Below are 12,185 nucleotides of genomic sequence, written 5' to 3'. Positions count from 1 at the left end.
CACGGACACTCAACTTCTTTGGTCAACCATGGTGAGGCCTGTTCTGAGTGGAACCTGTCCTGTTAAACTGCTGTATGGTCTTGGCCACCGTGCTGCAGCTCAGTTTCAGGTTTTGGCAATCTTCTTATAGCCTAGGCCATCTTTATGTAGAGCAACAATTCATTTTTTTCAGCTCCTCAGATAGTTCATTACCATGAGGTGCCATGTAGAACTTCCAGTGACCAGTCTGAGAGAGTGAAAGCGGTAACACCTGCTCCCTCTTCACACCTGAGACTTGTGACGCTAATAGGTCTCATGACACCAGGGAGGGAAAACGGCTACTTGGGCCCAATTTGGACCTCTTCATTTAGGGGTGTACTGGCTTTTGTTGCCCGCAGTTTAGACATTAATGGCTGTGTGTTGTGTTGTTTTGAGGGGACAGTACATTTACACTGTTATACAAGATGTATAGTCACTGCTTTACATTGTAGCCAAGTGTCATTTCTTCAGCGTTGTCACATGAAAATATATACTAAAATATTTATGAAATGTGAGGGGGTGTACTCACTTCTGTGATGTACTATAATATCAGTCAATGGTTTTTATAATTTTGACTATGCCTGCTGTTTTTGAACAACATCTAAAAATCAAGGGCAAGCACCAAGCACCAACAAAGCCAGCAACCCTCTGGGAAATGAATTCAAAGACAGAATTCTCTGAGCAGTTTGCTTGTTTCCGCTCAACAGGCCAAAAAGGCATTATTTTCCTCATACTTTGCAGCTAGATCTGTTCATCCTCTTCAATACTTACATAAAACAGTCCTGCTCATCCTCTGCTAGGAAGTGATATGTTCGATTATCTGAAAAAGGAGAAAAACACCAAACAAAACAGAGCCAGGTATGTTTTAGGTGAAGTGCAAGAGGAACAGAAATTAACAGCCTTGGAATGGTTATTTCCACATGTCCAAATTTGGGGACAATACTGAATAAAAGTGAAACAGTAATTTTATTGGCTGCCATCAGAGCCATTCAGCACAACATACGACCACAACTTCAGTGCCTGAATGCTGCACAACATGGAAATTAATCTCTCATTGTGTGTCATCACTGCCTCCAATGGTTTTTCAATTTGCTCAGATGTTAAGAAAGGATTACATCAGATCACACTGCAAAGGGTCATTTTGCCAGGAACAATCTCCCTTAAAGCAACCCTTTTTTCTGTCCATTAATCACTCCAACCCAGCCCCCCCCCCCACAAAAAATGCCTAGCTTGGGCATGGATTGAGGTTGGGCTGGACTGCCATTACCTATACACTGTTTGATTACTGAAAAACAGCTCGCACTGGACTGTTCAACAAGCAGTTCAAAATTGTCCCATCTGATTGCACCCTCACACTGTCTTTGCAACAGCTTGTGAGGTTCATTATGCTAAAAGCCAGTGACTGGCCATGATGAGCTGGTAGAAGACAACATACACAGGGACAAACAGCCAGCTCTGTACTGAGGTCAAGACCCTATCTCCCCTTTCATCTCTTCTTGAAGCCTTGCATGGTGTAAACAAAAAACCCTTCAGATGGTTTCCTGGGCTTCCCCAACAGGTTTTTTTCAGTATATAAAGGGTTGCAAGAGGATTCTAGTAGAAACACTGGAATCTAGTCAAGGTACACAACAAGATTCTGGCTTAAGAGATCCAACCCCTTTCTTTAAAACTCTTTTTCAGTAAAGAGATCTATACTTTCTCCCTTTCTTCTATCAAGAGCAACAGAAGCAGGTTGCTCTTTCAAATTCTTTCCAAGGAAAGGAAAACTTGAATGAATTAAGAGAGGACTTACGTGAAATAAGATCAAAGCACTTCTTATCATCCACGTTCGGTTTCACTTGGCAAGTGAGCAAATTCAGCTTGACTGGAGGGCGATGTAGCTGGTTGATTTATAATTTTAAAAAATGGCAGTTCAGTAATTTAGTTTTAAGAAGTGTACAGCTGCAGTCCTATGCCATTCATTTGAGAATAAATTCCACTGTGTCTTGTGGAGATTTCTCCCAGATAAAGAAGCATTACTTAACTTCACAATTTCATAATACTGTACAGTACAAGTACAGTAACTGGAATTCAGAAGGGTCTTGTTTGTGTACCACTCACTAGGCCCATTTGATAATATCTATAGTCTTACCTTCACTTGCAAAACATGGCCATAATATTTAATTTAAGTTTCTGTTAGCTTTTAAAAACAGAGCTATATTTAATATAATTATAGTAGAAGGCAGAGATTATAGAATTGTATCATGACAAGCTTGACCTTCATGTCTTCCTTCTACAAAAATAAGCCAGCTACAACAAAGCTCAAGTGAAGTGAGGAAAAACTGAAAGAAAGGAACTGAACCTTTGATAACCATCTGTCCTTGCTCTCTCTCTCTTTTTAGTAATGCCTCATTTCTGTCTTCCTCTCTATTTATAGCAGCAATACGAATCAATATTTTCATGTAGATATCCTAGATCCTTGCCATTGATATACAACCCTATATATGTTTGCTCAGATTTAGGTCCTTCTCTAAGATTGCTCCCAATACAATCTTAAATATTTGTAAGATTGTAGTCATACATGTTTGTTTTTAAAACTTGCTTCTACACAGACCTGCAAATCTGTAGTAAAATGATCTTTCTGAGGGCTCTTCTAGACAGACTCTACTGCTCTTTCTGTTTCTTGATGCCAAAGAACAGCAAGATTTCCTGGGATTTTTGCCCAATCTTCTTTTTTAAAGTGTAGTTCTCTTCAGGAAATCTGCTGCTTCTTTTTTTAAAAAAAAAATCCATTTCTCTCAGCTGGAGTTTTTTAATGTTCAGGTACCAACTGTGGACATCAGCTTCAAATAGGAGTAAAATTGAATTAAATTACACTCCCTACTACATTTAAATTATAGTCCCCACTACAAAGGCAGTATTAAAATTGCACCATGATTTCAGGAGGGACAAAACTGAGGGGGAAAGTCATGGGAAAAAAGCATTGTTTTGAGAAAAATGAGAGGAATATCATATTAACGTCATAAAAAATCCCAACGACATCAGCACAGAATACAGGAAGAAAGGAAGGCTCCATCTGGAAGAATCCAGAGTTCCCACTAAACCACGTATTCTAAAAATAAAAAGAGTGTTGGTAGCCATCACTCAGTACCAGAAATGTGACTCCTGAAATAACAAGGACACCACCTATATCTGTTTTTCTTGGGTGTTTTGAAGTGAGATTGAGAAGAAAATAACATTTGTCAATAGCTTAAGAGTTAAGCCACTAATGGTCCTTCTTATACACAACTAGTTTTCAAATAATCTTTTCTGATCCAGCTACACTAAACATGTTAGGTTATAAAGTGAGCTGCATACCGTGCTGTGTGAGATGGTGAGATACCCATTCTTGACTGTGCACTTTCTCTTCTGCCAGACTTTTCTTAAGCTGAAATTTAATGGGAACATATCAGTTTACATGAAACTAACCAGACAAATTTGTAAGCATGAGAATGCTGTGACCTATATTAATACAGTAACAGGCAAAGTTAAGTTAGATCAAGTAAAAGTGCACATTCGGGGGACACTGTGTTCTAAAACGGGAGGTTCACAGACAGAAAGCTTCCTGTTCTCTTCTCTCTAGATAACTGCTGCCCTTCCACAAAACCTCACTATGTAGAGTCCTCATGAGTGATGTGAATGGAGATACATTAAATTGTTAGGAGAGGGAGGAAGTACCCTAAATTGGGCTAAGTATAGTAAGTTTATTAACATAAGAAACGTTGTTACTTCCATTGTAAAGGTTGACCACTAGCCTTTCAAATAGTTGTTTTAAGGGAATAAGGGCTATAGGGTCTAAGAAGAGATGAAACATTTTTCCTCTGTTAAATATGTTAGGATCCAAGCCTATAGCAGCAAGTAGAATTTGCTCCTGTAGTTCCCAATATTTAAGAAAACATTTTTTTTAAAAAAAAAGAAAACTCGTGTGAAACAAAATCTTGCAAAGCCAGCTGAGATGCATGTTTATGTGTATATCCACTGACATTTAGGATGCTGCTGTTCAGCAAAATTCTAGCTGCAAATTATATATTTTAATAGTCAATTATCTCAGAGTAAGGGACCTTCAGTATCTTACATAGTCATCAGCTCTAACTATAGGCTGAATGGGGTTTATGAGAATATTTATATTTGTATCTGTTTGTACCCACAACCACTTCCACACAAACACCAGCAGCAGCACAGCAAGAAGAAATTCAGCAGTAAGTGTATGATTTCTAAGCATGGGAATGGTTAATGTCTGCTTCTAATGTTTTTCTTGTTATGCAGCTATTTTCCCCCCTTAGCATTCCACTAAGAGCAGATACTAGGGCTACATTCCAAATGGAATAAAGTGGCCAAAGTCATCAAGTCAATAGCACTAGAAGCACCAAACCATGCTACAATGTTAGAATCACATCTGGGCCATATTCCAGGAGTATGGAGGACCTCAGTCCATGGACCCTTGGGTGGGATCACACAAGACTAATCCTCAGTGCCTGAATCCACTCAGCAATTAACACACACATACTAGTAGCAACTGACGCTTATGTCAGCCTAGAGATGGGCCTGGAGGCAATCTATGGGTCTATGACCCAAACAGACGTTTATCTTTTTAAGAATTTGAGGAGAAGTCCAATAAGATTTCAAGCACCAACCAGAATCCTTATTTTCTTGGAGGAAATTACTATACTTACAAGGAGCTCACTTTGCCCACTGGGTTAGTTTTATTCCTTTAATATTCTGTCATTCAAGTATTTTTTAAAAAACTCCAAAGGCTTTATAGTATGATTAAAGACAAGGAAAGAAAAGCAATACTGAAAGTTTAAAAACTCTGGCAGAAGAAAGTTGCTCATCAGTACAAAAATTATTCCAAGTCTTGATGGCTTTTGATGTTTAAGTTAAGCTCACAGATTTTTTAGTTACAAGGTTTGTAGTACTTATACTTACCCATCACTTTTCTTGAAGAGACTTCCTGATCTCTCTGTGCCATATTGCTTATTTCCCTGCAGCTGATGCATGCTGTACCTCGCTGACTTGTTAACAGAATCCTGTCAGGAATAAAGTGAACAGACCAACTGACAGTTAAGTCCCTGTTCTTCTGAAATACAGTGACCTCCAAACAACTGCTTAATGCAACATTTTAGTGTTTCCTTGGCCTCTGCTTCAGTACCTCCAGCAAAGAAGAGCTAGTCTGTTCCATGGTTGAACAGCTTTATTTAGTGAAAATACATTAACCTACAATTTTCACCATTTGGTTCTAATCCTATCCTTTGGAGCAAAAAAAAAAAAACAATTCCAATCCATCTTCTAATTTCCAGACATCTGAGGGCTGCGAGTAATTCTTCTATCCTCTCTTCCCATTCCCAATTATTAATGCTTTTTGTATCATGAGGGAGATTCTTCTGGTTCATGCTGAGCACAGTGGCCCCGAAAACCTTAATCCTCCAATGGAACCAGCTGGGTTTCTTAAAACAGTGGTTTTGCAATTTAGAGAGCTGAGCATGATGAGGACAGATCAGCAACTTGATCCAACATTTAGCACTGATTGTACTAGCACCTCATCCCATGTGAGACTGAGTTCCAAGAAGGAGGAGGGAAGAAAAATTCTGAGAAAAGGTTCAATACCTTGTTATGCAAGTGGTTTTGAGTCTTCTTGCTACCACTAGGTTTTTCCTTTAAAGCAGTACAACATGCACTATCCTTCACATACAAAGCAGGAATTCCACTTAATCATATGGTACCTCATAACTCTCTATTTGATTTTCCTATGCAGTCCCTGACAAAGATCTGTCTGGAATACTTATTGCATACCTTTTAACACTTCTGCAGGACAATTATTTATTTTATGCTAGGCAACATACATACAGTGTTCTCTCACTCACTAGTTTTTACCTCTTTGGCCTCCAGTTGAAGTGCCGCTTTCAGCTGATCACGAAGGGAACACAGCTGTTTCTTTTCCTCCTCCTGTTTTGCCTTCATCTGAAAAGGCATCATACCACACATTCCACACTGCTGCTGCTAAACCCCTTTGAGAGGCATTTTCCGCCTGTTTTATATTCTATACTTAAGCACGTTCAATATTTTAATTATTTAATTATTTATTATTTCAACTTGTATACCACACCATTGGTGCAAATATTCTCTGGGTGGTAAAGGAACAATCAATCTTTATTAGTTAAAGGAAATTCAACTCAAGTTAAAATAACTGAGGTTGGTCACTACCTACTCCCAGCATATTTATTCATAACTCTGGACATCTAGGGCATATACGCTCCTCCACTGACCTCCATGGCTAAGTGGGAGTTATTTCTAGGTGAAAATGGGATGAGCAGCCTGTACAGCACAGTAGATGTGCTGCTGGGTCAGAGTAGAGACTGGAACTCAAAAAGCTGCTTCACACCGATACAGGCCAATGATTGTCTAGCCTAATACTGTCTACACTGATTCCTTGGATATTTCCATGCAGGATTTTTCCTAGCCCAGTCTAGAAATAACAGGGATTGAACATGCAATGTTTTGAACAGAAAGCAAGCGTTTTACCACTGAGCCATGGCTTCTCCCAAAGGTTCGTAACTCCTTATTTTGGTTATGCAGCAAAAGGACCAGGAGCGGTGGTGGAGGGAGAATATACAAACCTAAGATGTGATGCAGCTCTCTCCTGCTTTGTGTGCAATACATCATACAAATGCAGTCTATGAGTTTGAGAAAGCATACTTACAGTTTGAAGTTCAGGAGTAAGATTTTCTATAAACTGTTTGTGCATCTCTGTGGCCTTTAGACATGCTTGGAAAAAACTGTTGAGGGAAAAAAGGATGGAATTTTAAAAAGAGAGTGTTCCCAGTTCAAAGAAATGTGAATTCCAGAATGTTGAAGCCACTGGACAAAGTGGGTTGTAATTAGAAACAATACCTGGTGGTCTGGGGAATGTTTGCTTTTGATCATTGGATGATTGTGGAAAATGTGTGGATAGATATTGTCTTACCTGTGAATTTTCCTGAGTGAGTTAGGTCAGACTACACAATACATTAAACACAGGTACTGTGTAGCTTAAGATTCCTTTGGTTTTTCCCTATAGCAGGCACATGCCTTTTGATCCAGATGAAGACAAGTATGTGGGAACAGGAGCAGCTTAAAGCTTCCCAAGTAAAAAAAAAAATCTAAATACCTGTACAGATGATCTGCCATGGAGAGGTAAGAAAGGAAAAAAAAATTCCACTGGCACTAGTAGATCACCCCTATATTTCTCACCTGCTAATTTAAACCCCTACTTACAAATGCTGGTCATGATCCAGAGAGGAGCCATGTATGTTTTAGTCCAGAATTGAAATGGCAGTTCATGCCATTTTGTTTATCACCCAAACAGGTGTTCAGTGCTTTGCAGCCCCGCCTCCTCTAGGGGGCACCCACTCAGAGGCCGTGGCTGGAGGAGGTGGGGTAGAGAAGCCAGGGCGCTGCCTCTCTGTGGGTGCCTGCCAGAGTAAACGGGGCTGTGAAGCACGGAACATTTATTCAGCCTATAAACGAAACAGCACGAACTTCCATACCAGTGATTCATGCCCATCCCTAGCCCAGAATAAATAGTTTTAAAATAAGCACAGAGGTCTGGTGTGCATGTCCATTAGACCAGTGGTTCTTAACCTTTTTGAAAGAAATGCCCCCTTGAGCCATTGAGGAAGTTATCATCGCCCCCCTCCCCGCAGTGACTGATTGATTGATTGATTGATTGACTGATTGATTGATTTATTAAGACACTTAAATCCAATGACCCCTGAAAACAAAATTAAATTCCAAGAAAATGAAATGCCCCCCCAAAAAGTAACATTTAGTTGCAAATGAATTTTAAGACACAAAAAGAAATATAAAAAGGGCATAAAAACAAATGCAGGAACTAAAAATTTCAAGACAAAAAGTCTGGAACTAAATTAAAATTGAAGGAAAATATATATTCATGCACACTGTAAAAAGGCTGCAGCCATCTGCACAGGTTTGGCTTGCTCCAGGGCCCCCCTACCGCCCCCCTTCTGCTCCAGTGCCCCCACGCCGCCCCTTTTCGTTCCACCGCCCCCCTGAAAAATGAAATCGCCCCCTGGGGGGCACTTTCGCCCACGTTAAGAACCACTGCATTAGACTGATGGGGCAGAAGGGACTGCATGAACACCACCTCTTGGCAGGAGGTTACAGCTATGAATGCTCCCCATGACAAAAATCTCCCTGCAAATGATGGCACAGAATCTTCCCCTCACCCTTTGTAAGGTGGGCTGTGTTTTTTTTAACGTGGAAGAACATCCAAAGATGATACCCACAGAGTGGTCTTAACTGACCAGATAGACGGGATATAAATAAAATAAATAAAAATAATAAATAATAATAATAAAAATGTTGTCTGAAGTGGTGCGGTACAATCCACAAACCAACATTTCACCTCCTTATCTGCAGTAGCACAGCCTGTATAGATTGTATTACAGGTCTTCCTATATCACTTTTAAGATTATCATACATGTTCCCCTCTAAGGCAATGATCTTAAACTCTGGGTAGTTATTAACATATTGCAGAGGTAAGAATTCTAGAATAAAAATTCTGGCACAAAGCAGGCTTCTGCAGATAAAACCAAATATACCGCCCCATAGCGCTTCAAGCACTCTCTGGGCAGTTTACAATTTAATGATGCCGGCTACACATTGCCCCCTAACAAGCTGGGTACTCATTTTACCAACCTCAGAAGAATGGAAGGCTGATCCCAGGCTCAGCTGGCTATCTGAGACTGGGATCAAACTCAGGTCATTAGCAGAGTCTTCATTACAGTACTGCAGTTTAACCACTACAGCTCTATTATGGTAATAGAAATGAAAGGTACAAAGCCTGCTAATGGAAGAAAGGACTGTTTTATACGTTTTTAAAGAAAGGAACACATATATTTGCTGAAGGAAGAAATCATTTATGCGACAAATGAAAAATGAATGAATACCATAAAGTAGGTTCTCACTGAAAAAAATTAATACCACCACCAATTTGTTTCTTGTTAAGGTGCTTTGTTGGCTTTGTTGCAAATAAAAGTTATGAGGAATGTGACTAAAGGGAACTGATGACACTTACTTGAATTGGGAGTTGCAATGATTGATGTTGTTCTGCAGCAGGTCAACTCCTTTCTTGGTTTTAATTTCATTCACTTTAATTAGATACTGCAGGCAAATATAAAGGTTACACCTTTGAATTGCTGAGCTATGTTTTTATCTGTTTGCTTATTCCTCTTCTGCTGCTAATTACTGAGTAATGCTCTGGCAACATTATCTTTTCCTGTTTCATACATTTTTCCCATATATTATATATTCAAGTGCAACATGGAATACATCTGCATCTAGTGGTGTAGACTGCAGTCATGAATGCTCATGCAAATAAACCTTACTAGTCTTGTAAGGTTTATAGACCCCTTTCTTGTTTTTGCTGCAAAAATCCCCCAGAAATTTTTGGTAAGCAATACTGTTTAATATTAATAAAATTATCTGTGACATAAACTATAAAATAACTGCATGGAAGACAAATGGGAAACAATATCTACTCCTGCTCCATCCCCCCAAAAATTCTGTGGATAAATAGGACAATTGCATGCTATAAGTAGCATCTGCAAGCACTCTGGGTAGAAAGGTCAAATAACTCATTAAATGAAACATCTATTTCCTGCTGTTACATTTGCTTCACTCCACTGCTGCTGCCAGGGCTTGTTAAATGAGAAGGTTCACCAATGGCAAAACATGACAGTTCGCCCCTCGCTTTGCCCTAGACTGGACGATAGCCCAACACAGTACAAGTTCCCACTTTTTTTCTCACATTCACTTCCCTTCGTTCCTGTTTTTTGGGTGTACTAGTGTTATACAAGCACAGCTTTTTAAAAAACATCTTATCTCCAAGCCACTGATACCTGACACCAGCTGAGAATATGTGGAGATGGCTCCCCATTTTTTAAACTGGAGTGAGCAACAATCTCCTCCCAGCACTGCTCAAAAATTATTAAAATACTCATGAGGTTAAAAAAAATCTCTCACAATTTCCCTTAGTGTGAGCAGTGAGATATCAGTGTGCCGTCCTCCAGTACATCAGCACCTGACAAAGACTGCGGTTGTATAGAGGGGGTGCTGGTGGAGATAGAGGGGGAGGAGAAAGTAGAGGGGAAAGCAATGGAGGTTTGCTTGGCTGATAATAAGGGGGCGCATCAAGACTTGATTGCGTGGGAGGAGGTCTTAAATGTGGGGGGAAACGTGCTGGCTTTCTGAATAACGGACAGACGAGAGGAGGAAAAGAAAATAAGGCTGTGCAGACAGACTGGAGCAGTGAACCAAGAGGTCTATTGGGACTGCTGAAGGATTTCCCTAATCTCCACACTGGTGGAGGTTTGCTACCAGATCCGTTGGGAGAAGATGCAGCAAAAGGGGAGCTCGAGCCGCTAGAATGGACAGTGGTGGTCATGTACCCCCGCAACCAGCATGGGGGACAGAGGGTGATTCGTCCTAGTCCATTTTTACTACAACAGCCACGCGAGGGGGACTGGGCGAGGCATCCCTGTTGTGGGACGATCTGCACGGTTCGGACCACCCCTTTGAGGCCAATGATGGATCGCGAGCGGTTTGGGCCAGCCCCAATGTAAGAAACAACTGGACAACACCAGATATAAGAGTTCGTAGTTATAAGGTTCTTCCAGAGTTAAGTTTAATAGACCCTTTTGAAGCAGTAGAACAAGAAGTGTTGAATAATAAAAAGTAACCTGTAGGAATTTTAAGTCAGCCTCCGTCCCTCATTTCCGCGCCTACTGGGGGGGGGCGCCCATGGCAGGAGAAGGACCTGTTCACACTTAGTGGTGCAGGATACAATCTTTTCCATCTGGGGCCCTTGCTCTCCCCTCTGATTTTTAACAAATTTGTTTACTAGGGACCATAAATGGCCTTTTTCATTTTAAAAAAATAATGGAAAAGAAGAATTAGGGTGAGAGTTTCAAAAGCAGTACTGCTTTCCACAGTCCAGGGATGGGTATAAGTAGCTTCTGAACCCGTGGAAGATGTCTGCCCTACTTTAAAGTCATCTCAGCAGTGACCCCTCACCTCTGGAACAATCTCCCCCCCTTCCCGAAATTTGTCAGGCGCCCTCCATGGGTGTTTTTAAGAGCCAACTCAAGACCTGGCTCTTTAGGCAGGCCTTCCCTCCTGTCAATACTTAGTTTATTGTTATCCTTATGGTTTAAATGCTGTTTATTTTATTTTATTATTCTTGTATGTTGTTAGCTGCCCAGAGTAGACTTTGGTCTGGATGGGCAGGATATAAATTAAATAAATAAATGAATCTTCCTCACAAATTAAATTATATATTCATCCAGTGCTGATCTTTCTAAGATTCCTCTCCTGGTCTGGAGACCAGGAAAACCGTAGCAAAGCTCTGAGAAAATAATTACAAATTAATGTGAACAGCATTTGAGGGAAAAGTTACTGAACACAGCCTTGTATAGTTCTGTCTTTACTATTTTCCCCTATTCAGATGTGACTTCATTCTTCCTTACATAAGCTCCTTTTGGACACAGAACTTTCTTTTACATATGGGCATTGACTGCCTGTATAGCATCATGTGTAATGATGCAGTTTGTTCACACGGAGTGATACCCATGGAGAAAACAGCCAGGGTGGGAAAAACCCATTTACCTCACCTCACACATGTGCAGCTGGAACATTCTTCGTTCTTTTTCCATCTCCTCAGCAATTTCTCCTCCCACAACCTCGGTGCGCACCATTCCATACTGTTTTGCCAGATCCCGCTTTTCTTTTTCTATCTTTGAACTCAAAGAGGAAATAAGATAGTGTTCATTAATGGATATGTGCAACCCAATATTATTAAGAAAAACTCTAAAATAATATTATTACTATCTTAATAAGAAAGAGTAACATCAGTCCAACTTACAGCTTGCTTTCATAGTCTTTCCAGGCTTTCTCAAAAGGCTTTTTAAAGTCCTATTAAGAGATAACACAACACCTAGTAAATCCCATCTTTGCTTATGATTTCTTCTTCTGATCCAGTACCTGCCTAAATTCCTAAATGAATATGCTACTTCTATATGGAGGGGGGAAATCTGTTTTATATATCCGTGAAAGTGTGATCAGATGGGCTTTTAGCCCACTGTTTGGACGGCAAT

At 40.2% G+C, this 12,185-nt stretch overlaps 1 protein-coding gene and 1 long non-coding RNA gene across 7 annotated transcripts in view; one reads left to right on the top strand and one right to left on the bottom strand.

Annotated features, from left to right (window-relative positions):
* The window catches only part of LOC144589154 (uncharacterized), a 75,636-nt gene that overhangs the window by 29,117 nt on the left and 34,334 nt on the right, over positions 1 to 12,185 (top strand). The gene's annotated exons all lie outside the window — the stretch shown is intronic.
* Positions 1 to 12,185, bottom strand: part of LOC110073326 (arf-GAP with SH3 domain, ANK repeat and PH domain-containing protein 1) — a 46,074-nt gene that overhangs the window by 24,676 nt on the left and 9,213 nt on the right. For all 6 annotated transcript variants that reach the window (XM_072997065.2, XM_072997067.2, XM_072997068.2 and 3 more), the window contains 9 exons: positions 11,954 to 12,003; positions 11,703 to 11,832; positions 9,110 to 9,195; positions 6,734 to 6,809; positions 5,908 to 5,994; positions 4,963 to 5,063; positions 3,355 to 3,424; positions 1,811 to 1,898; positions 790 to 838 (listed from right to left, as the gene is read on the bottom strand). In XM_072997065.2, coding sequence (XP_072853166.2) covers positions 790 to 838; positions 1,811 to 1,898; positions 3,355 to 3,424; positions 4,963 to 5,063; positions 5,908 to 5,994; positions 6,734 to 6,809; positions 9,110 to 9,195; positions 11,703 to 11,832; positions 11,954 to 12,003 — 737 coding nt within the window. The remainder of the gene's footprint in view (positions 1 to 789; positions 839 to 1,810; positions 1,899 to 3,354; positions 3,425 to 4,962; positions 5,064 to 5,907; positions 5,995 to 6,733; positions 6,810 to 9,109; positions 9,196 to 11,702; positions 11,833 to 11,953; positions 12,004 to 12,185) is intronic.

The sequence above is a fragment of the Pogona vitticeps genome, chromosome 4 (genome assembly GCF_051106095.1).
Source record: "Pogona vitticeps strain Pit_001003342236 chromosome 4, PviZW2.1, whole genome shotgun sequence".
In the NCBI taxonomy this organism is placed as follows: Eukaryota; Metazoa; Chordata; class Lepidosauria; order Squamata; family Agamidae; genus Pogona; species Pogona vitticeps.
The sequence above is the reverse complement of the archived record's forward strand: the minus strand, read 5'-3'. Positions and strand labels throughout refer to the sequence as shown.